Genomic DNA, 25,140 nt, shown 5'->3' with positions numbered 1-25,140 from the left:
ATCCGGGGCAGAGGCCGCCAAAAGCCTCAGGTGTTCTGAACAGGACAGGAGCCAGAAGACCACGAATCCTTTGAAAGGCATGGGAAAGTGGCTCTTATTCGCGAGTAGACGACCAATCTAATTCAACCGAGAGCCCGGCAGCGTGCAACCGAACGTCGCACACCGCCCTCTCAGTTCAGACGGATTGGACGCCTATCGCTGTCCGGGGCTTGGCTACGGGTTGATGGCATCTTTGTTTTCCAGGAGTGTCCGCCATCTTTCCGATGTGGGGAGGCCAAGAATGGAAGGAGCAAGGATACCAGGAGGTCCCCTGCATCCGAAGCCCCCCCTCGCCGCCTCCGCCGGCGTCCCGGGCGTCGTCCTCCTCGGGTTGGGCTCCCGCTGCACCGCCTTCCCCTCCGCTTCGCCTCTGCGCCAGGAGGAGGGAAGAGTTGGAGGACAAACTGGAGAACGTGCAGCAACAACTGGGCAGGTACAAAAATGGAGAAATTGGGTTAGCGTTAGCCTTAGCGTTAGCCTTCTGCCTTCTGCCTTAAGGTTAACGCGCAAAAATGATGAAAGTCGTATTTATCAGCGCCAATGGAAATGTGTGTTTGAATTGTCTTCCAGGTTGGAATTGCGCATGTCGAGCGACATGGCGCTCATCACGCAGCTTCTCCAGAGAAATCTGGCCACGGTCCCCCCCTCCTAATGCGCGTCCACGCCAGCGTCTGGATCTCCTCCCACCGGCCGGACCCCTCGCAAAGTCCTCCTCCAAGACTGGGACCTCACCGAGCCTCCTTTAACCCAGAGAGAGAAGGACAAGCTCGTTTGAAAAAGACTGGCAAAACTTCCGGGCTGGAGCGCCGATGGTCGCCATTGGCGCGTTGCCGGCTTCATTTCTCATTCTGCTTTCTTCGCAGCCTTGTTTTTCACCAGCGAGTCTCCACGGGATTTAGTTGCTTAGACCGGGGCCGTCGCCCGCCTACCCTATTTTGCGGACTGTGAGTCACAACTGGGTCTCGCACTTCTAGGCCCAAGGGTTCGATCCCAGGTGGGTCCTCACTGCATGGAGTTTGCCAGTTCTTCTCTGGATTACGAGGGTTTTCTCCGAGTACTCCGTACAGTACAAATCCCCAAAAGATGCATGCTAGGCTAGGCTAGCCTAGCTATGATTGGTCATCCTTTGTCTCCTTGTGGCCTGCGATTGGCTGGCCACCGAATCAGGGTGCCCCCTGTAGTTGGCCGGGATAGGCTCCAGCACCCCCCACGACCTTTTGAGCATAAGCGAATATTTAAATATATCATGAGTTATGGCATATTTGTCCCATTTTTAAATAGTTGACACGCTGTGTGGTGCTCGTCTTAAGTGTCTATCAATAGATCATTAGATATGTTTACATTGAAGCCGCTTCTGTTTACACTGGATCGTTTTAGGTTGTAGCAGTGCTTGATACATTTTACGTGTCGTGGGTTCGTCCAAAAATAAGTCAGGAGACCATTTTTATCTCGAGGCTTATAAATATAAATATATATAGCCCCCCCATATCACTTGTTTTCTGTCTGACATCCACTCAGCTTTGAGCTCTGCCAGGCTTTTCATGCGCATGTGCACCCTCACGTCGCCCGCCTTTATTTTGAAGGTCCAGAAAGGATGTTGACATTTTTTTTTCTCCCCCCGGTGGGCTCGTCCCGTCTTGGTCTCGCCCTGCCTCGTCCTGCCGTCGCTTACGAGGAGATTGGAGTGTTTTTGAGTGGCAGTGGAAGCAGTGAGCGTTTCTTTTTTGGGGGGTATTAGGGGGGGCGTTTTTTTTTTTTGTAGCCCATCTTTCCGGTTGAAGGCAAGCGACGCTCGGAAGATGACAGCAAGAGGACTGCAGTAATGATGCGTTTCCTTCTGGACTGCCTGAGGACATCGAGAAACCCCAAGGATGAAGGGTGGGTACGCCAACTCTTCCCCCGTCCAATGATGGGATGTGACGTCATTTAGATTGGAGTGCCGGTGGTAATTTTTCTTTTTTTTTCCATTGACACATTGCAGTCAAAGTCGTAGAGGGCGAAAGGGTTGGGATTGCTCATTCGTTAATTCTTTGCTTGCCATGGACAGAGCGAGACGTCCGGTCCGTTTGAAGGTGGAGGGTTGGCGTCAAATGGACCAATGTACAGTTTTAATGGAATTGGGGGTTCACGAGCGAGGAATGAACTCGTTTTGAATGTTGGAAAGAAATGGATTTTGGTTTATTTGAATGCAGGTGGTTAACCGATGCAGAGCTTTGTTTTGCTGTCGCTGGATGGGTTCTTTTTTGTTTTTGTTTCAGGGGTGTAACTAAATACTACGTAGTAGAAAATATACTGTCCATATATATATTGTAGTGGACTTCTATTTCTGTATTGTAGCCCCTAACTCATTCACTGCCATTTCAGCCTAATATTTAAAAAAATAAACAAGTACATTTGAAAAGAGAGAAACTTTTTTTAACACGTAAAATCGATATTGGGCCACTTTTTTTCATCACGCAATCAGATCTCGAGGGAACGATGGCTGCCGACCGTCCTAGCCAAAATATCTCGCCTTCAATGTCAGTTGACAAAAACACCAACCAACCATCTTTTAATTTAAAACCAATAATATGTAGTGTCAATGTTGTGAAAAAGATGCCACTGTGGCTTTTTCCTTCAATGAGTGTCCCTAGCTACTGCTTGGGGCTGCTAGGTGCGATAAGAGTAGGACGGATTGGCGATGAAGCCAATGACGAAGGTAAAGGCTCCGCCCACTCGAGGCGGGGCTTTTCCCCGCCCCGCCCCGCCCTCCTCACATTGACGCAGTGTGTCTTGGAGGGAGGCTCGCTCGTGCTCGCTGCTAACTCCGCCCCCCTCTGCGGCGTCGCGACTGCCAGCCATGGAGGAACCAGCGCTTCTGCGGGAGAACAAGGAGGGCTCGTGGGAAGGAGATGTCGCCGCCGATAGGGGGGTCAAGGCGGCCGCCGACTGGAAGAAGGAACGCTCCATTTCGTCGCTCCTCAAACATTCTTGCCTCCTGTGCTGGTCGTCTCGCAGGGACGCCGGCGGCGACGTGCTGGTGGCGGCGGCGACGGCGGCGGCCCAAACGGACCACAGGCTCGCGGGCAAGGCGTCCGAGATCAGAGTAAGAAGACCGCAGCATCTTGCGCTGGTGTGTTGTGTGTGTGTGTCCGTGTAAGCGCGTGCATGCGCGGCGTGCATGTCTATATCTCTTGCTCCTTTTTTTGGGGGGGGACGCTCATTTCTTCGCCTCGTTCTTCTCACGTCACTTGGTTTCCCATGATGCTCTCGCCTCGGGCCATGCTGGCTTTTTTGTTTGTTTGTTTTGAAATGGCGTGCGAGGACGGTCGGAATGGGTCAAGAGGTTTTTTCCCTTTTTTTTTAATTAACCACGCCCCCCCAGGAACTGGAGAACGCGGTCACGGTGGAGAACATAGAACTGCAGGAGCAGCAGTCGGACCGGGACGACTTGGAGGAGACGCTCGTCAAATTAGACGAGCAGAAGGAGAAGCTGGTTCAGCAAATTAAAGTCACCAGGCAGCTCTGCTATGAGGAAAGCCAACAGGTTGGTCTCATTTCAATCAAATCAGGTGTGCGTATTGAGTGATTAGCAAGTGGGGCTCGTGGCTCGTGGCTTCCAGCCCTGGTGGGTCCTCTGGGTCCTTGTTGTGTGGAGTTTGCATCTTCTCCCCGGGCTGGTGTGGATTTACTCCGGTTTCATCCCAAAAAATGCACGCCAGGCTAACGGGATGCTAAATTGTCGCTAGCCATGATTGGAATTGGTTGTTTGTGTCGTTGTGGCCATTGGCTGCCACCTGGGGCCCGTACTTGGCTGCGATAGGCTCCAGCACCCCCACGACATAGGCGGTTCAGAAAATCTATGAATTTAAGCCTTTGTTGCCTTAAGCATATGAATGATCTCAGAAATCTAGTACAGTAATCCCTCAATTTCCGTGCTTATACTATAGTGCACAGGTGTCAAAGTGGTGGCCCAGGGGCCAAATCTGGGCCGGTGCCTCATTTTGCGTGGCCCGGGAAAGTCAATCACGAGTGCTGACTTTCTGTTTTAGGATCAAATTAAAATGAAGAGTATAGATGTATATTACATTTCCTGATTTTCCCCCTTTTAAATCAATAATTGTCATTTTTTAATCCATTTTTTTCTGTGTTTTCAGTTCAAAAATCATTTTGTAAAATCTAAAAAATATATTTTAAAAAAGCTCAAATAAACATTGTTTTAGATCTATAAAAACGGAAAATTTAATCCATTTATTAAAAAAAATCTAAATATTCTATCTAAAATGGAAAACGTGAAATCAAGTTGACGTTAAAGCGACCCGCGAACCAACCCGAGTTTGAGACCCTTGTATACATAACGTTTGACATTTTTTTTCAAACTTCCCACACCAGTTTTAATCCTTCTGCCAACATATAAACCTCCCATCCACTCCTATCAAATTTAATTGATGTTCCAGTAAACCATCTTGGTGTTTTTTTTCCTTTCTTTTTTTGTAGATCCTTTCCTTGCAGGCCGAAGAGGTGAAGCGAGAGAGCCAGGTGGAAGAGTACGAACAAGAGCTGGCCAGAGCCCGCTGGAGGCTGAGGAAGCTCAAGGAGGAGGTCAAAGCGGCCAAGAAGAAGCTGGAGGAGGCCGGGGAGAGGAACTGTCCACTCCAGGACTCCATTCGAAAGTCCTACGAAGAAATCTTGCAGGTACGAAATTAGAAGAAGAAGAAGAAATGGCCGCCGTTTTCCAATGAGTTGTCCAATGATGACACCGTCCCCGCAGGAAGAGCACGCGCTTTCTTCCGTGTCGGGCGGCGCCGTGACCCCGGACAGCCAACTGGACGGTTCCACGTCTCCCGCCGACACCACCGAGGACGAAGCGCTTCCCGTCAGGCCGTGGGGGCGGAGCCAGTCGCTGCCGGCGTACGCCGATCTCATCATGGTACCAAAGCGCACCCATTTTTTTGGACCAGCGAGCCCGCTATCACATTTTAAATGACACTCAGGTGATCATTATCGGGTAAAAAAAAACGTTGCAAAGGCTGCTGGGATAGGCTCCGGCACCCTGCCTCTGACCAGGATAGGTCGTGTTGAAACTTAGTAAAAGTTATCTGTGATATTATGGTGTATATCATCTAAAACAAGGATAATTTGGTCAAAAAATAACAAAAACGTCATTAAATCCGTGATAATTACCATGACCTCTTTTTGCAAAATATGTCCATTTTTTTAAAAATGGAAAACTAAAGATTGAAATCCTTTTGTTTGCGTCTCCAGGTTGCCAACAGCGCCCCCTTCTGCAACAATTTGGCAGATACCAGAGAAGAGGTGGATGACAGCAGCAGCAGTTCACCAAAGGTGACTTGACATCATTTGTTTCTTCTTCTAATTGTTGGTCAATCATCAAAGAAGAATTGCATGGATTTCTTGTGTCTAAATCTAATGTCCCCAAAATGATGGCACCTTCTGCTTTCCAGATGGACGGATCCAACATGGGAGACGATCCAGAGGAGGATGAAGAAGATGTCCCCAAGGAGGAGACCCTTCTCCACAAACTGGACTTTTATCAAGATGACCCTTTTGCACGTTGTCAGATTGGACGTACGTCAATTTCCTCTTCTCGCTTTCAACCATTTTTAGTTGGGAAAAAAATGGTGTTATTAGGTTTTTAAAAAATGTCCCCACATCATCATCATCATCACATTTTCAGTTTTGAACTTTTTTTTTTTGAATGCAAAATTTCTCCCGCATTTCCAGATGACCTATTTGACGAAGACCTCTTCCCCAAAACCGACTCATCAGGCAAGTGTGAAGTGGTTCCCTCCCGGCCGTGTGCCGTGGTAGTTAGTAAAAGTCACCTTGAACGTGTCCCTTCCGACGGGACGGCTAACCCTTCCGATTGGCCACTTTCAGACGGCTTCGCCTCCGACCCTTTCAAAGGCAGCGACCCCTTCGCGGCCGACGTGTTGTTCCCCCGGACCGACGGCGACGCCGACGCGGAGGCCGACGCCCAAAAGAAAGCCTCCACCGGCACGCAGTGCTTCGAGTCGGAGTTTCCCGAAGAAGAAGACGGCGACGGCGACGGCGACGGCGAAGAGGATCTGGGGCGGGGCCCGGGATTCCAGCCCATCCAAAGTTCCTCCGAGGACCTGGGCCCCGAGCCCGTCCCGGCCTGGCGCTGGCGGGGGCAGCATTCCGTGGAATCCGACCCCAACGGCTACGAATTGGACCTGAGCGCCGTCTCGCCGCCTTCCGACGTCGACGAGCGCGGCCTGGGAGGAATGACGGCGCCAATTGGGGAAGGTACCTATTCCAAAGATTTCTTCCCAGGCTGGCATTGATTTTCCCTGGGTAAACACGCATGCTAAGCTAACCTAGCTGGTGGTGAACCCTCTAAATTGGCTAACCCTAGCTTAGATGGGTTGTCCTTTGTCTCCTTTTGCCTTGCCATTGGCTGGCCACTCATTCAGGCTGTTGTTGTCCATAGTTGGGTGGGATAGGCTCCAGCACCCCCGGCGACCCTCGCCAGCTCGGTTAAATTAAGCACGCCGTGATCCAGAAGGTTGCAGTGGAAGCAGAACTAGTCTAGTCTCTTTCCCACAACTTCTTACTTTAAAAACGGGCGATCCAATTTCATCCCGCTGACTCTGACTGTGACTGCTACTTTTTTTTCCGCCTTTAGAAAAGAACGTCCCCGAGCTCGCCGACGAAGACGACGCCAGGCCGGGAGAAGCCGCGGAGTGGATGGAAAGCGGCCCGGGGGGAAGTTGGTCGCCGACTGCGGACCGTGGCAACCTCGACGACCAAGCGTCCGACTTCGCCGCCGCCGAGTGGCCCCAGACCGAGTCCGGCTTGGACTACGAATCCGGCGGCCAGGCCTCCTTCGACCAAGCGCCCGCCTTCGCCGCCGCCGCCAGGGGGCCCCAGACCGAGTCCGGCTTGGACTACGAATCCGGCGGCCAGGCTTCCTTCGACCAAGCGCCCGCCTTCGCCGCCGATTGGCCCCAGACCGAGTCCGGCTTGGACTACGAGTCCAGCGGTCAGTCTTCCTTCGATCCCTACGGCTTCAAGCTCAGCCCCGAGCATTCCAGTCACGCTCTCTTGGACCCCGACGAGGAGCCCAGCCCGGAGGCCGGCGATCCGGATCTGCCTTTCGACCCCGAGCTCCTCCCCTCCCCGTCCCGGTCGCTGGACTTTTACTCCCAGCCGTACCGGCGGTCCTCTTCCCGCACGGTCCTGGACTCCGATCCCTACGGCTTCAAGCTCAGCCTGGAAGAAGAAAACCGGGAGGTGCCGGAAGCGGCTCCTCCCCCGTTCGAAAAGGAGGAGCCAGAAGAAGCCGGGAACGACGACGACGGCGACCGACAAGCGCTGGAACTTCTGCACCACGAGAACCAGGAAGTGCTGGATCCGGGTAGCGATGACGATGACAAAGAACCTCAGATTGCGTTTTTAAACAGAAGCCAAGAAGGACTGGCATTGTCACGGCTGACCGATAGCGAGAATCACCAGTTACTTGACCTCTGCAGTCCGGAGAACCGAGAAGTGCCGGAACCGTGCGAAGACCATCCCCCAGAAGCGCCGGAACCGTGCGAAGACCATCCCCCAGAAGCGCCGGAACCGTGCCAAACCGACGATCCAGAAGCGCTGGCATTTTGGAGCCACGCTAACCCGCTGGAGCCGGGTTTCTCCCCGTGGGAAAATCAGGAAGTCTTGGATTCGGACTGCCTCGGCAATCAAGAAGTGCTGGAAAACCGGGAAGTGCTATTTTCCCCCGACCGACAGGAACGGGAACCGCCGACTCCCGGCCACGTCCCGTTCGCCGGATCGCTCCCTCCGGAAAAGCTCGATCACCGGGAAGTGGCGCACCGTGAAAACGAGGAAGTCCCGGACTGGGAAAACGAGGAAGTGGCTCCCGATGCCGAAAAGGACGACGGGCGCCTCCCGAAAGCGGAGCGCAACACGAGCTCCGACAGCGACGCCTCTTCGGAAGCGGCGCTCGGATGGGAAGGCCACGAGCAGACTCGCGCCGGGTTCGATCCGCCGACGTCGGAGGGCGATCTGGCCTCCGTCTTCGGGGGCGGGGGCTACGTCGGCGTTCCCGACGTGGCGGACGACCTGGAACCCGTGCGACGTCGACAGGTTGTGGCCGTAGCGGCGCCGTTGAGACCGGTGAGACCGGTGAGACCTCCCCGGCCTTCGCTCAGGGTAAGTTCCTCCATATCTAGTAGAGCTGTCCTCTAAACCTTTTTGCTCCAAGTGCTAACTCATAGTTTGTGTAAATTGAAGCCGTGCATGAGAACGCAAGCTAGCAAGTTGTACTTTGCAAATGCTACTCCCATATTTGTATCTTTAACACTTGTAACAGGATGTGTCCTTTGTGTTTTTTTTTTTTAGATAAAAGACAAGTCTGCATCCGCAACTCAAGGATTCGACTTGAAATGATCCGCCATGGCTGTTCTCGTGCCAGTCGTGAGCCCAAAAATGTACCAGGAGAAAAACATGACGACGACCGACCGACCAATCCATCCATTGATTGGTACGTTCAGGGTTTCTTCCTCCCTCGGAAAATGTTGAAAGCGCGGCGGTGCTAGAGAAGCCCATGTCATTTTGCGATCGTGTCAATACCATGTCTTTTCCGACATTTTTTGTTTTGGGTCCAACATTAGAGCTCGTACAAGTCCACCTATTTTAAAATCAAAAGTATACACGGGACACTAGTGTTAATGTTTTCTCCTGTAGCTAGATAGCTAGCTCAACAGTACAGTAGCGTTAATTTTATCCCCTGCAGCTAGCTCGTTAGTTAGCTAGCTAGCTGCTAGCTCATTTGTGCCACTGACGATGATTGACATCCATTGACCCTTCCGCTGTGAATTTGAGTGAGAATTAGTCGCAGGCTAATTCACCGGTAGCATTAGCAGCTAGTACAAACTCCACGTGACTAAAACGTACTACGGTGGCCAAGTCAAAGTACGATAACAGTCGAGGACGTTTGTTGGCAAAACGGTGTCCCGGGAAGACGAGGACTTTTTGGTGCTAGCTTGTTTCAGACATTCAAAGAGAAGAAAGTCTATTTTCATTTACTTTTGTCTCCCTCCGTTTTGAAGTGTCAGATGAAAAAAGGTGGTTTGTAGCACTGTAGATCTAATTTAAAAAAAAAAAAAAGAAGAAATTCTATGTACACTTCATGTTAGTTAACATGAAGTAAGTACACCAGGCTCTAAGTATTTGTGCAATATCGTATAATAATATATAAACTAACGTTAAACCCTGAACATACTGCCAAGTCTTTTAACTGTCCGTCACGACAAAGAAGTTAATTGCTTGAAAATGTATTTTTCAAAACCAACGTTGTGTTTTGTCATGTCATACTCGTGTAGCCCGGTCAAACCATGTACTGTGTGTATATAGTAGTCCAAAGTATTCGTCCATTGCTCAACATGCCATTCCCTTAAAGTAGGAGTCAAATCAAACAAGTTTGGTACATTTTAAAATGGTTAAAGCACGATGTCTTGCAAATTTTTAACAGTCTGCTAAGATTTCATCTCAAATTTATCGCTTTTTTGGATAGTTAACTCAGGATGAATAACAAATATGTTGCATTTTTCAATCGTTAATTCGCAATTAATCACTTTTTAAATCATTCACTCACAATGAGTTGCCAATTTCTTGCATGCTTTTAATGATTGACTTCCAATTGATCTTAAATGTCCTGATTGAGTTCACTTTGCTTTCCTTCAAATCGTTCACTCGCGATTAATCGCAGATCTGTGGCAGTCATTTCCCAATTAACGTCACAACCAAGCTTTTTAACATTGAACTCGCGATGATCACAATTTTGATTAAATAGTGAACGAATGTTCCCCCCCCCCCCCCCTTCCCCTTATTTTTTTTTTAACAATGCATGATAACACTGTGCTAGATAGACCCGATGTAAACATGTACTCGCACGGCGTACTAACGTCCATCGCCACGCCACGTTTCTCCCGAGACGAGTCGGCAATCTTTCACGGTTCGGTGACGGCGCGTCTCGGCCTCGGGGTGAAAATGTCCTCGCTATTTGTCTGGTTATGTACGACTATCTATCTGGGAACAGAACACATCCGCTGTATTGTCCATTTGTTTTGTTCTGATATCTGATCAAACGTGCCCGTCGTGTATCCCGCATCTGTCACCTGGTCCTTATTAAAATGTTTCAATAGAGCAGAAATCATCTTGAGAAATGGACCGTGTGTTTGTGTGTGTATTGCTTGCTCCTGTAAATGTATTGATTTTGCTCGAAGTGACCATTCTGGGCATTAAAGTCGTACTTGCTATACGGCAGTGGTCAAAAGTTTGGAGACGCTTTGCCATTCACTTGAATGGGAAGGCCTCTAAAACCTTATTTTTTTCGGTAAAACACTGGCATACAAAAAAAGAAGGCGCTTTCAGTCCCATGAATTTTTAATGGTGTACTTTTGATCGACAAAAGCCACTTGCATCACATAGACAAAAATTGGTTTAGCGTTCTTCTGTGTCCGTGAAAAATTTGAGAACATATAGAAACATAACACAGGTGAGTACTCACAATGGATCTTGAATATTTTGTATGTGCGCTCTCTGGTAAAAATATCCAAACATAAGGCTTATAAAAGATACTGTTAGTAGTTTTAGCACAGTAATTCAACAGGAGATTTGACACATTGGAACTTGGAAAAGTATACGTATTTGCGGTCTAAACTTCATGAAAAATGTGCGCTAAACAGGTAAAAGTTTGCTTTTGCTAAAATTATAGGTGATACTCAAAATATGTCCTAGTTGGTCTTACGGCAAACTACACCCTGAAAGGGTACACGGTCCATTGGTCGCCGGTCTTTTGGTCGCCCGGAAGGTTATTGATAATTACCATTGAAATGGTTGCTCAAATTCCCTAAATACAAACTGCGAATGACTATTTAGTCATACTTAATGCCCTAGTCATTATTAGGCTAAAGAAAAGCTCCAAATTTCCCAGACTTTGATTGTTTTTTGTTGGAGAACTTGTTAAGACCCTGACTGAACTGATGTCGCTTCTTAAAGGGACAACGCATGTACATACAAACTCTTCTCCACTCACACGTGGGCTCAGTGAAACTGCTCATGGCCATTGTTGCCTTTTATTCATGCGTAGACCGTCTTGTTTTACCTTGTTTTGTCGCCGCTCTTTTGTTTGCCCGTTGTCGCGGTCCGGGCGACCAAAAGACGGCGACCAAAAGACCGCACACGCCCAGAAAGCGCCTGAAGGATGTCCGTTGTCATTAATGGCAGCCGATGGGGTTAAAAAAAGAAAGGTATTCTTTGTCCACGATGCCCCCCCCACTAATTCGTCGTCCCTTGTAGACCTCCAAAGTCAAGCTAGCTTGCCAGGCTAACGCCAAGTAGATTCTAGTGGCGATATATCTATATTATAGACATAGTCCGTCCCCAAAAATGCGAGAAAGACCGGCTCCCTCTACGCTGGCTCGCCGCCACTTTCCCAAATGAAAAGCTCATACCACGGCGGACGACTGGTACGTCGCGGGCGAGCCGCCGTTCCTCCGTCTGCAGCACAGGACGGTCACCGTGATGATGACCACCAGGACGACCACCAGGATGAAAAGTCCGCCCACCAAAGCGCCGAGACTCAGCTCTGCAAAAAAAAAAAAAGACAACAATCGTTGGAAGCGCTTTGGGCCGATGTCTCCTTCCAGTTCTTCTACCGACATACGGTAGGTTCTTTTTCCATTTTCCCCGTTTTGGCATTTTGTGTTCTTAGTGTACCTTGCAGGATGTTGGTCTGTCCAGGGGTGCACTGCTGGATGCTCCAGGCCCCTTGTTGGTGTGCTTTAGGTCTGGCCGGGATGTAGGCCGCCACCATGAAGCAGTAACTCTGACCCACGTCCAACGCGGCCACTTCGCCCTTATTGGACTTGGTGACGATGTCCCGCTGCGATGAGAAAAATGTAACGATATGGTCAAGAAATCGGAAAACACCAGAGAGAAAATGGACGGATGCCCTGTGAGTTTTCAAGTTTGTCTAATTCCGTGACCGGATGTTTGGTCGCCGGACTTTTAGTTGCCGGACGTTTGGTCGCCCGGACCCAAACGACAGGCGACCAAAAGTCCAGCGACAAAACAAGGTAAAACAAGACGGTCTACGCATCAATCAAAATGATCGATAACCTTCCGGGCGACCAAACGGCCAAGTACCGTCTAATTCAATGGAACTGGGAGGGCCGGGGACGGATAGAACATTTGCCTCCCAATCGTGTGGCGTCCAATCCTAATTCTGATTTCAATTGAAATGAGCTTAATGAGGCAAAAAGTACACCATCGATTCGTTCATTTTTTTGGTGTGTTATTCCCAAAAAAAGCCTTTGCCGCCCTCCCCAATTAAAAATGAATTGGACATCTCATCACCGGCAACGACGGCCAATAATATCCTTTAAAAACAAAGCAGGTGCAGCAAGACCAATGTGATTATTTGTGAAAATAAAGTTAAGGTGCAGATTTGAATGAGAGTTTTGTTGTATTTTCTGATCACGCCATCTTACTTTTCCCGTACTCCCAGACTTGTAATAGCTGATCTTGTACTGGAGGTCGTTCTTCAGAATATCTCGGATGCTGAGTTGAGTTCCGTACTTGTGAAAACTGGTCAGCGGGTCTTCAATGGTCACGCTGGCCTTGCCCTCCTCCAGCAGCTCCACCGTAAATTCCGGGGCGCTGATCTCACCTGAGCCCACCAATGAGAGAAACAACGGTCCAAAACTCCAAAAACTCAAGGTAACTAAAGTCTGACGCTTCTAGTACGTACGTACGTACAGAGCGGCCAAATCCTAAGGATCTTCCGTCTATTACTACGCCAGTCTTTACCAAACTACTAAATACGCATTTGGTATCCAGACTACAAAAAAAGCCAATGTTTTTCCCCCAAAAAATTGTTTGCTAAACAAATTATTCAAACCGTTGCAATTGTTGAGCCTAGAAACATGGGTAATGTGCGGTGTTGTCTTTTACGTGTTGTTCCTAAACACACCGCTTGACCGATTGAGCGGGAAGGGAGGCCTTCCATTTGTTTTGTTTTGTTAGCGTCGGCTACGGCTAACAGTCGTCGTGTTTGTACTCTCTGTTGCAAAGCATTGAAAACCCCCAACAAAGTAGGCGTCACCGTTACGTTTCTTTTTCCCGCGCTTCTGATATTTTAAAAAGTTTGGAAATGCCGTACACAATCCAAATAAGTGATGTCTCTACCCACGGCCATACTTACTTTGTTGATAGGGATTGAAGGGCGCAGAAAAAGTGTGAGGAAACTCGTCCACGTCGTAGTGCAGGTCGTCCTCGGGTTCGGTTTGAACGTCGGCTGAAAATTCCCTGTCAAAGTAGGACATTCCTTTAAATACCCCCCCAAAAAAGCTGGCCATTGACGTCTACTAATGATAAACTCAATGGGTGGGAGGCTGCGTATTGGCCAGAGGAAGAACGAGTTGAAATTTGGACTTGATGGGCTATCATTGACGGCGCTAAATAAAAGTGAAATCAAGCATAAGTAGTAAAACTTCTAATTTTGAACTCATTCATGGCCAGCCAAGGTATATTTTTTTTACTATTCAATGGCTATGTGCGCTTAGCAAAAGAGGACCAACTATTAGACTAAAATGACGAATAAACGGTGATCCATTTGGACCTGGAAAGGCGACTAAGTATTCGTTACACACCTGTTGGGGGGTTGAAGTTCGTCGGACAGGTCGCACTCCGTCTCGCTTATTCGGATGCAGTTGCTACTGCTCTTCCACTCGTCACCGTGTTCCCTGAACCACAAAATCCCATCCTTTCAGTTTCATTTAGAGCGGAAATTGTTGCCATCGCTATTTTCGACAAACACGGAAATGATCCCTTAGATTGCTTCTTTCGGCCACTTTCTAATACATAAATCTCTCTCTCTCTCTCTCTCTCTCTCTCTCTCTCTCTCTCTCTCTCTCTCTCTCTCTCTCTCTCTCTCCAGTACTGTACATATTCTATCCATTTTATTAAATGTTTTTTTCAGTACAAACCAATGCGTGTTACTTATACAAGCCTTAAACATACAAATGCACTTATATAAACCTTCAATATACTTATATAGGCCTTAAACATAAATTATAATACAAAATATAGCACTGAGAAACTTACGAACAAATTCAACTTATGAACAATCGCTCGGAACCTAACTCCTTCGTTCGTAAGTAGGGGAGCGTCTGTACAGTAAATCCTCGATTATCGCAAATTCACTACTACGATTTTTTCCTGCTATTGACTTCTTTTTCTTCTTTTTTTATTATCGCGGCCATGTCTGGTCTACATTAACTGCCATATTCGAGGGATTAATTTACAATGCTCTACAAGTAAAATTCTTTATGGATAAAAGTTTATAAAGCTTGGGTGACTTAAAAAAAGAAAAATAAGGGAGAACGTTTCAATGTGATATAAAAAATTGAGGTATAGTATCTGGCCGAAAGCCACACTAATTGAGTTTTCGGTGATTCTAGCGCCCTCCAGTGGACAAAAGTATGTTTTGCCTAATGATTACCTGCAGTTGGACACGTCAAAAAAAAAAAAAATCATAAAAGGGGCACGTGACGTATGCCGTAAAGCAAGCAGCACATTTGCATTTTTTTGTGTGAACTCAAACATGAAATATTTTCATTTTTTTTTACCCAAACAGCACTTTTTTTGCAATTCGTGTCCTCATGGCAAATAACATTTATCTTAATTGTATCTGTGAAGCAGTTGTTGATGGGTGTTATTAATATTTTTCAGCGTGTGCCGACTCACCAAATGTACTGGACAGAAAATGAGTAGTTTGACGGCGCCACGGTCCACTTCAGAAGAGTTTTAAAATCCAGAGACACCCAATGGACGTTCTCTGCTTTCGGGATGTCTTCTTCTGTAATGGGAGGGAAAAATTGATTAGAAATGTACGTGTAAAAATGACTCAGCACTTCCTCTTTGCTCAGATTTGCAATGGGTTAAAAATGTCAAGCCATGATGTCAATTCGGAGGGAATTTGGTGACAGCGGAACTCTAAACAGCTGATGTCAGTCCAAGAAGTTGAAAGGCGCTCGTAAACATTGATTCATGATGATGACGGAAACCATGACACATAAACCAAAACCTCAATTCTAAACTATTTTGGTTTTGCAATGGCATGACGACGTATGCAAGTCGCACACTTGCATACGTCGTCATGCCATCATGATATGAAGATGACTGACACGGGCAATATTGTTATCACGCTGAGTCAGATTTGTTCAAGTGGAGGTCCAGGGGCCAAATCTGGACCGCCAATTCGGACATTTTGAACACTGTGATCTTTGTCTTCCCAGATGAAAACAAGTGTGATGTTTCGATAATAAATGATGGGATGGATGTCCTCATTCCATGCGTCATCATTCTTTCGAGCTTCATCATGAAAACATAGCACACTTTCTTGAAACTTCATGAATACACTCATGCTTTCCCGTAAGCACACTCTAAATGAAGTCATGTGCTGGAAGATTTCAAAAACAAAACATTAAGATATTTTTGGATGAATCCAAATTTGAAATAATAATTTTAAAAAAAATGGTCCCAAATGTATCTCTTAATGACCTATTCAGCAAAATAAACTAAAAATAAATAACGACTAATCTATTTTTTTTTAAAGGCAAAAAACTAATATTAGAACATATCAAAATAAAGGAATAAATCTAAAATATTCACTAACAGCCGCATCAGCGAAGGACGTCCAATCCGTCCCAGTCAAAAGTTCACCGCCGCATTTCACGCCATCCGACAGCCAACAATCGCCCCGACAAAAGCCAAGTAAAAGCAAACACATTTCACCAGAAGTGAACAAACGAAACCTGGCGCAACAGCACAATTGTGCATTTTTTGTGCCCTCCGGATTATGGAAAGGAATGTAAATGAGAAGCACATGAGAGCGAAGTAGCGCCAGCCACGCCAAAATAAGGCCAATGGAGTGGGAGGCCGTTTTACCTGCATTGGCCATCATCCAAGAAGCCACGGAGACGAGCAGATAAAAAATCTTTTTCAGCCAGGCCATGTCGCAACACGTCAATTCCTTCAAGCTCGGATACGAAGAAAGCGCAAAAAGTCTGTCTTTCCACGCCAGTCTTTTACAGAGTGTGGGATCACAATTTGGGGTGACCAAGGGGTCCGCTCAGGGTTCCGCCCCTCCCCTCGGCTCCGCTCCACTCCGCTCACTGATCCCTCCCACACGCCTGCTCGCCATTAAAACATTCCCATAAAAGTTCTCTTAGGCAAACACAAAACAGCCCTCCCCACCCTTACCTTCATCTGCCATCTCAAAAATACAAGAATCGGCACGCAAAACTCAGCGCCCTCACGTAAAAAACAACCCCCCCAAAAAAGAGTATCGTCTCAGAATGGAAAGTACTTTGAGTACGTGTTACCATGACGACGACACACGGGCTCTGTTCCAAATGGTTCGCGTCGCATTCTTTTGAGGAAAGTTTCGGAGTTTCTCTCAAAGGAGCACAGGATGCTCACGTTAGACATCCATGACTAAAATAGTAAGAAGTTTATATAAACATTACATATATGATGATGTTTTCACAAATAATATGGCTTATCTACCTAGTAAATTGAGAAAAATAACTGAGACCCTCCCCATATAATCCAGTGCACCTAACATTTATCATACCTGAAAATGTAATAATAAATTGATCCTCACACTGTTTAAAAGCCTGACTAATGCAATATTTTATTTTTCCTGTATGAAATTGACAGGTTAATCCATGATGTGCTTCATTATCCCTTGCGTCTATAGCAGGGGTAGGGAACCTATGGCTTGGGAGCCTCATGTGGCTCTTTTGATGGGTGCATCTGGCTCTTTGCTAACCTGTGAGCTAAAATATGGAAATCGCTGTTAACAGAACTGAGATATTACATTTAGAGCTGCTTTAATCTTCTTTTTTTTTATTTAATCTTCATTTTTGTTGCAGTGGACTCTTCTGGAATGCACCCTCTCATTGATTAGCAACAGCATAAGAATCTTTTAAAAATATTCCGTTTTTTCCACTTTAAAAGTGGTGAAATTACAAAAAAAATTTGAAAAGGCACTCGTTTACATGTATGTATTTTGACTTTTAAATTTGTAGTATGGCTCACAAGGAATAACATTTGAAAATATGAATTGTTTGTGGCTCTCTTCGTCAAAAAGGTTCCCGACCCCTGGTCTATAGTATGGAAAAAACGGTAAGCTTTAATGTGATATATCTTTCAAGAAAAAGACTACTCTGTTCGAACCCTGTTCTCGTGGGTTTCTTTTACACGTCCTACTTTCACAATATTTCAGTTTTCTTGTATATCAAATTTGGAATTAGGAAATAGGAGCATTGCATTGTAATGTCAATGTAGCAGAAACAAACTTAGGGCTAAAAAGCTAAAGTACAAATGGGAAGAACACTTCAAAATGCGAGAGGAAGTGCGCACTAAGCTGATTTTTAGCCATGCATAGTAAGTGTTTTTTCCCCATCAGTGAACCCAAGTGTATGGACTCACTCGGGACCCCCCCGGGAGCGAGCTTGAGGAAGAGGAATGCGGGGCCAAAAGAGACCAACCGACATCACGCGCAACTCTTCAAGTCCAATTTTCTGGAATTTGGTGAGGCTCTTTTTCGTCATTATTTATCGGAATTTAGGAGTAAACATCTGGAACCCATTTGGAGAGACCCATCATTGAGCAAATATGAGGGCGTGGGAGCAGCGAGATGTTTTAGGGGGGATTGCACACCTACCGTTGACAGCTGTCCAATCTTCCCTTGTAGACGTCCATCCATTTGAACTCAGATTTGTTCATTTGCTGCCAGCTCTCCCATAACACATGGATTGGGGGTCTAGTGCTGTCAAGGACAAACGATGACATGATTATTACAAATACTGTAAATATTTCAAATGGAACATCATCCCCAGCCTATGTTTACGCTATCATTTAGCGGTAGAAAAAGTAAAACAACAACAAAAACGACTCTCACATTAATAGTATGTTACTTTCGTAGAATTACTAATGTAAAAACAAATGAACAGGCGTGATAGAGATTACTTATAAGCACAATAGTAACGCATTATACATGCATAATGACAATAAAAGCATTGAATTCGATTACCCTTTTTAAATTGAGTACTGTTCTCCGTGTGACGTCATAGTCGCGTTTACGTTAGCCATGCTAATGAGCTAAGCAACGTCCCCTATAGCATTAAACCAATTCTAGATTGACTAGTCCTGGGGTAGGTACCCCAAAATGTTGAAAGAGCCATATTGGATGAACAAAAACCCAAATACTATGCCTGAAGCAGCCCCAAAATTAAAAGCTTTATAATGAAGGCAATACGTGCTATGCATTTGGTAGAGAATGACGTACCACGTGACTACTCTTTCGACGATGCCCCTTAAGTTTAACTTAATGAATTATGTTTCATTGCTTTGAAGAAAATAAATACATATTTGCCGTCCTTTATATTTTTAGGATTCGACAAAAAGAAACGTCCAAACCTCCGTTATTTTTCTCTTTTCTTCCAGGGGATTCATTACCCAAACGGTCGCCGTTTTGTTTACAACAGCGACCTGCTAGCATAAAAAAGTGTGTCGCAGGCTATGACGCAAATCTTGGGTGACAGAAATGTTGACATTTAATATTTATTGGACGCATTCTTACAGCATTGGGAAACGTTAAGAATCCCTGTATTTCTACAGAAACCACATTAAAAGAAAAAAAATATCTCCCCCATTTTTCAACTTTTTAAAAAAAGCTCCAGGTAGCCACTAGGGCAGCGCTAACGAGCCACATGCGGCTCCAGAACCTGTGGTTCAGATAACATTTACGACGTCTGTGACGGTAAGATCTTCTGTTCGTAATAGGATTTCCAATAATATTTGGTACGTGTTGCTAGCTGTCTTGCACTCCAGCTGAAGAATCAGTCAGAATTTATCCGCATTCTTTCACCGTTACAAAGTAGTATAACAGATTTACAACGATGATACTCTCCATCTTCTGGCCTTGAACGAGTTCATGTGTTTGTAGGGCAGTTAAAAGGAAAGCAAGCAATCGTTGGAGTGAGCCCACGGTAACCTGATCTCAATGTTATGATGAAAGTCGGGCTCATCCAAACCATTGCCTCTTTCTACTTTCAACAGCAAACATCTGTTCCACTAAAGTCTCATTGTTTCACGTATCACGGACAAATGTCTTTCCAAGCGTGGGAAAGCATGCGAGTAGGCCAACATCCGGCATTGGACTTTATTCACTTGTTTCGTAATATATATATAAATAAATAAGAATTTGATTTGGAGGTGCACTCCTGCATATGGTTGTACTTTTCCAAATTGTAAATCCACCTTGTAAATGTGTGGTGTTTTTTTATTCCCGTCTATAAAATGAGATGTCAGCAATGGAAATAAAAGTTTAGATTAAAAAAACTTGGTTCAGTTTGTATTGGCAGTGATACAAAAGTTTTTCATGACATGTAGAAATCATTTTTCTGCACTCTAGTGGTTAATCGGGGAACTACATTGGAAACATAACCAATAGCTTCTGCTGCAAACGTGCAATACCAGTCAAAGTATATCTTATAATAATTAAAAGTTAAGACTTATCGTAGGATTAATAAAATGATAAAAAGTATCGAGTGAGATGCAATGTGCTCTTTGATCTTTAGAGGGCACTAGAAACCCTCTGAAAAGCTACCCACAGTGAATCCTACTTATTAAAATATCTCTTAAAATAGATACTAACCTATATTCAGAAGTGAAGCAATAACGACTTAATAATACGACAAATAATATCACAAATCTACATAATGGAAACTTGTTGTTATTGGCAGCCGCAGTTTACAGTAAAACTATACACAATATGTACAAGTTTAAAGTTTTCGCACCAAGAATCATTAAACATACATGCTAGGCTAATTTAGCACTCTAAATTGTCCTTACGTATGAGTGATTGGTTGTTTGTCTCATTGTGCCCTGCGATTGGCTGGCCAACAATCCACCGCCTGATGCCCAGAGTTGGCTGGGATAGGCTCCGGCACCCCCCGCGACCCTTGCAAGGATAAGCGGTACGAAAAATGAATGAATTTATTGACGAACTGTATAAACTGCATTGGACTATAAGATGCGTCTATGTTGTGTTATGGGATATTTACACAAAAATATATTGAGCTCATTATTATTTATTTTTCTCTATTTATCACAGAATAATCGTTTGAGGACATTTATTCCGGCTCATCATAAGTGACACAACGCCAGCGTGCGCACCGATCAACTTGGAGTATCTGCGATGACCCAAAAAGAAAAAAAAAACATCGACATAGCCTGGTTTCTTCCTGTTGCTAGGTAACCGTGAAAGGGTTCGCACACATAATACCGAGCTTCTGAAGCCTCGTGTGTGTTTCTGTGTGTGCGTTTCATGACGGCGAAACAGCGCCGTCTTTGAGCTAGCACATACTTAGCGACCCTCAACACGATTTCCCTTGCCCGTCTTTACCCTGACCAGCTGCGGAAGCTTATTGTGGCACGTCCAGGGAACGGGGAAGAGGATTGGTGAGTGGCGACCGGTCCAAGGCTAACTTCAAGCCAAAGGAAGCGGGATAGCTATCATGCTAGCCGGGTGGGAAGATGAGCGCAGAAATTGGGGTGATGGCAGTTCTTCCTGACGATGAAATCATGTATAAAAAGTTGAGAGCATGGTGTATTCCCATTTTTAACTCTTTCAGTGCCATTGACAATGATAGATGTCCAATCATGTGACTGTGAGTTAAACCAGTAGGTCACTAGCGCAGGTCCAATGCAAGCAAGTGAACAGTTCTTCATTCGCTGCCACCCTCCCACTTGCAATGGATTGGACGTCTATTGGTGTCAATAGCAGCTAATAAGTCACCCTTACTTGAGTTCTGTGTTTTGGTTTTCTTCAGCTGAGGACCTGTGAGGAAATTGCATTTTTTTGTGAGTCGAGTACTTCACCTTGGTTAAAGACAAGAAATAATAGTGACAAAAGGACTAAAACTTATATTTATTGGAATAAATAAATAAAGTATGTTATGGGATTGAACCGGATACACTTGTCTCCTTATTTTTAGTGAAATATGGAACCATTTGTAATAGCGCCCTCTTTCTGTAACTCATTTATTGCATCAACTGCATAGTATATTTACCGATTCATGTGTTGTGGTAGTTAGTAAAACATCCATTGACGACAATAGACGTCCAAGCCATACTTTTCTATTGCAGTCTGAGTTCATTTTATTTTAACATTGGGCATCGAAACCATCACATTTTGATAGCAATCGATCGCCAATAGGAGAAATGATTAGCCTATAAAGTTTAATAGGACATATTTTAAGAAATACACGCTTCATATAATAAAGCTATGACGTCCACTACGCCCCAAAACACACTACTATTACATTTTACAAAAACATACGATTAAATACATGTACTCTGACAGCATCACGAGTAATGACTCTCAAAAAATGTACCCATAAATGTAAATATGCATTATTTATCTCTGTCAGGTCACCCATTTTGCATTGGGGATTTGTCTCACTGCAGACTCTTCATAGCTGAACAAAGCTCACCTTAATCATTGGATTTAAATTTCAAAACAAGATCGCCTTGTTGTGACTTGGCTCCGCTTCTTTCTTATTTTCACGCTCCTATAAAATTCTGCACGACACAAAACAAAGCCCCGTTTCTGTTATTTTAATCATTATGCTCAGTTCGCCGACGAAACGCCCACGCGCGTAGTAATTGTCTTTTATTGTGAAAGCGAGAAGCGGACGTATTGGTGCTTGTGCTAAAGCGAATGCCAGCCTTGCTGTTGGCTGCGAACAGGATGCTGTCAGGCCGAAAAGACGCACCGACCAAACGGTTGGCAACCTTAGCCGCATCCTTTGTTTTTCTACACTAAACGTTCAGGTAAGACCCTTCAATTCACCTTAGCATGACGTTAGCCTTAGCCGCCATGCTATAAAATCCATCAGTGGCCCTAAGCGAGGCGTGCATCTCTCTTTAAAATGCTGGAATGTCGATAGCAAAGCCATTGTTCTTCAACTGTCAAATCTGCATCGGCTCGTTTCACACATTGTACTTTTATTCTTTTCGAGAGAGGGGGTCAAAATGGTGAATTTTTAGCTGATCATGTGTGCCCAGGTTTGGTGTGGACGCATTCGGTTGGGCGATAGAGCTAGCTTCCGTGGCCGGGGGTGCTATGATGCCTGTTTTTTTTTTGGCATCGCTTTGCTGCATCACCAGCCAGCGCCTGCGTGCGCAGGTATGGTGCTTGTTTACTGGGCATCGCTTGCCTCCTCCGACCCCCGCCTGGCTTCCAATGAGCTATTTTTGGTTCATCAGCTCGTTGGCTGCCATTGACGGGGATAGGAGATTCTTCTCAAATTTTGCATTTCATCTTTTAAGACGCCTTTGATCACTCACTGCTAGACGTTCAACGTTCCCTGGCTGACACACCCCCTGACTTCAAATGGATTCGACGTCTATTGCTGTCAATGGTAGCTGATGAATTAGCTTAACTTGAGTTTCATGGTTTTCCTCAGTGCTGTTCAGGTACTCGGATGATTCAGCCAAACCGGCCGAATGAACGTTGGGCGGAACGTCCATTCGGCGACCTGTCCGTCTGTCAAACGTCCGTCGGCGAAACGTCTTTAGGCGAATCATCCGGTCACGGCTGTTCAGGATCTGTGATTGCATTTTTGCCGGGTATGGAATTGTAACATGAATCATTCATTTGTTTTCTGAACCGCTAATCGTCACTAGGGTTAGATTGGATTGGATTGGATTGGATAACTTTATTCATCCCGTATTCGGGAAATTTGGTTGTCACAGTAGCAAGAGGGTGAGAATACAGACACAGAAAAAGACATTTTAGACATAAATAGATAGGTAATAAGTGGGTTAATAAATAAATACATGAATAAATATATAAATAAATAAGCGTTTTGCTGAAATATATTTATATATATATACACACACACATACATATATATATATATATTTCAGCAACACGCTTATTTATTTATATTTATTTATTCATATTTATTTATATATTTATTTATTAACCCACTTATTACCTATCTATTTATGTCTAAAATATATACATATATACATACGGATGACATGAATCGAATGACATTATAACATTTAGAATCCAGGATAATTTTTGACCCCCCCTACACACACACACACACACACACACACACACACACACACACACACACACACACACACACACACACACTCACACACTCACACACTCACACACTCACACACATTAACACTCGTGTGCCTCCATGCAAGTAGCTCACTTGTGACCTAAATTGATCAAGTCTCCGACCATTTATCTGCGCTTCGCTTTGCAGTACTGTTCACACAGTACTACCATTTTGCACTCGGTATTTGTACTGCCAAAAAAAATACTCCATACAGTTATCGACGTAAAAAAACTCAACACAAGGCGCATTGGAGTATTAGTCATATTTTTGAGAGGGTCATTTTTTTAATTTGTCTAAAATCAACAACAAGCATGATGCGTTAAAGTAAAACAAGCTAGATAGGATTTTTTTAAGACAACAGGTTTTATTTTTTATTATTTTTTACCAAGAGCTCGAAAAATGCGACGTAATAGGCTCTTAGTGGTCGTAGTTTACAAAGAAAAAAACATACAAGTTGTTCTTGAGTGGAAGTAGCATGCGTCCTTCAAAGTCCAGGAAATACGGTAAAGTTAGCTAACGGCGATCACGATGGCGCCGAAAGACGGAATAAGTATCCGCTACGTCCGTCCCCAAAAGAAGAGTTGTTCTGCCTTCTGGGCCAGACTGTGGAACTCCAATCAGAGCCAGGAAAGAAAAGAAAAAAAACAATCCTGAGCATTTGTGTTTGCCTGCGCTAAATTATCGAGCGTTAGTCATCATGAATGCAGACAGAAGCCGCGCATTGTCAGCAAGCGCCCCGCTGGGGCCCTCCTGTCCAACTCACTCACTTATTCCACGTCCGTAGACCTCGTCAGGGGTGCCGGAGCCCATCCCAGCGGAGTCTGGCCGGGAGCCAGACGACACCCTAGGCCAGGGGTAGGGAACCTATGGCTCGGGAGCCACACGCGGCTCTTTTAATGGGTGCATCTGGCTCTCCACTAACCTGTGAGCTAAAATATGGAAAACGCTGAGATACTGCGTTTTTTAAATTTGCGTTAGACTCTTCTGGAATGCATACTCCCATTGATTAGCAACTGCATAAGAATGTTTTCAATTTTGTTTTCCACTTTAAAAGTGGTGAAATTATTTAAAACAAAGGAACCCATTTACATGTATTTTGACTTTTAAATTCGGAGTTTGGCTCTCAAGGAATAACATTAGAAAATATGAATTGTTTATGGCTCTCGTCGTTAAAAAGGTTCCCGACCCCTGCCCTAGGCCAAAAAACACTTTAAATCAGGGGTCGGAAACCTTTTTGACAGACAGAGCCATAAACAATTGATATTTTCTAAAGTTATTTCTTGAGAGCCATTTTCAGAATTGAAAAGTCAAAAAAAAAAAGTCATTTCACCACTTTTTAAGTACCAAAAGTCTCTGAATTCTTTTGACAACATTGTTATGCTGTTGCTAATAAATCAGTATCAATGATATCATGCATGCAGAAGAGTCATAAAAAACTAAATTATGATTAAAGTGATGCTAGAGGTAGATTTTCCATATTTTACCTCACAGGTCAGTGGAGAGCCATATGCACCCATGGAAAGAGCCACACATGGCTCCCGGGCTATAGGTTCCCTACCCCTGCTCTACATATAAAAAACAACAACAACAACGTGGTTTGCAAGATATTCTATCACAAAACTCCTCATCCACTGCCAAAAATTGTAAAAAAAATAAAAAATAAAATAAAAACAATCAACAAGAGCTGGTTCTATAGGTGACTGTGCATTTTGTGCAATTAGCCAAAGCACCTTCTTTCTTCATAGTGACTACTCCATCACGTGTATTTATATCCAATTTATTTACAATAAATCGATAGATTTGGGGCAAAAGTTAAACCGCATTTTAATGAGAGCCCAACCTTTCAACTTGATTT

At 44.9% G+C, this 25,140-nt stretch overlaps 3 protein-coding genes and 1 long non-coding RNA gene across 5 annotated transcripts in view; 3 read left to right on the top strand and 1 right to left on the bottom strand.

Moving 5' to 3' along the window:
* Positions 1-1,262: 1,262 nt before the first annotated feature.
* On the top strand, positions 1,263-9,876 carry LOC144085813 (uncharacterized). The gene is made up of 11 exons (XM_077615467.1): positions 1,263-1,917; positions 2,806-3,124; positions 3,404-3,565; positions 4,516-4,713; positions 4,790-4,948; positions 5,284-5,364; positions 5,484-5,607; positions 5,764-5,808; positions 5,920-6,309; positions 6,689-8,214; positions 8,404-9,876. The coding sequence occupies exons 1-11, from the start codon at positions 1,862-1,864 to the stop codon at positions 8,449-8,451; spliced, it is 3,108 nt and encodes a 1,035-aa protein (XP_077471593.1). The 5' UTR covers positions 1,263-1,861; the 3' UTR covers positions 8,452-9,876.
* Positions 9,877-10,431: 555 nt separating this feature from the next.
* LOC144085871 (tissue factor-like) lies at positions 10,432-16,284 on the bottom strand. Its single transcript, XM_077615541.1, has 7 exons — positions 16,018-16,284; positions 14,815-14,926; positions 13,719-13,811; positions 13,271-13,374; positions 12,558-12,736; positions 11,785-11,950; positions 10,432-11,653 (listed from the first exon to the last, which is right to left on the bottom strand). Exons 1-7 carry the CDS (start codon positions 16,082-16,084, stop codon positions 11,514-11,516), a joined length of 861 nt encoding a protein of 286 aa, XP_077471667.1. The 5' UTR covers positions 16,085-16,284; the 3' UTR covers positions 10,432-11,513.
* A 2,384-nt stretch (positions 16,285-18,668) lies between these two features.
* Positions 18,669-21,050, top strand: LOC144085872 (uncharacterized). Its single transcript, XR_013304280.1, has 3 exons — positions 18,669-18,898; positions 20,066-20,117; positions 20,255-21,050. It is a non-coding gene; the product is annotated as an uncharacterized LOC144085872 (long non-coding RNA).
* Positions 21,051-21,826: 776 nt separating this feature from the next.
* The window catches only part of fam110b (family with sequence similarity 110 member B), an 8,456-nt gene continuing 5,142 nt past the window's right edge, over positions 21,827-25,140 (top strand). Inside the window, exons 1-2 of one of the 2 annotated variants that reach the window (XM_077614492.1) lie at positions 21,864-21,975; positions 22,611-22,773. The gene's annotated coding sequence lies outside the window, so the exon portion shown is untranslated. Of the gene's footprint in view, positions 21,976-22,610; positions 22,774-25,140 lie in introns of both variants that reach the window. The other variant, XM_077614491.1, reaches the window with a different exon arrangement.

Source organism: Stigmatopora argus, chromosome 12, assembly GCF_051989625.1.
Source record: "Stigmatopora argus isolate UIUO_Sarg chromosome 12, RoL_Sarg_1.0, whole genome shotgun sequence".
Taxonomy (NCBI): domain Eukaryota; kingdom Metazoa; phylum Chordata; class Actinopteri; order Syngnathiformes; family Syngnathidae; genus Stigmatopora; species Stigmatopora argus.
This window is presented reverse-complemented; position numbering and strand designations above follow the sequence as displayed.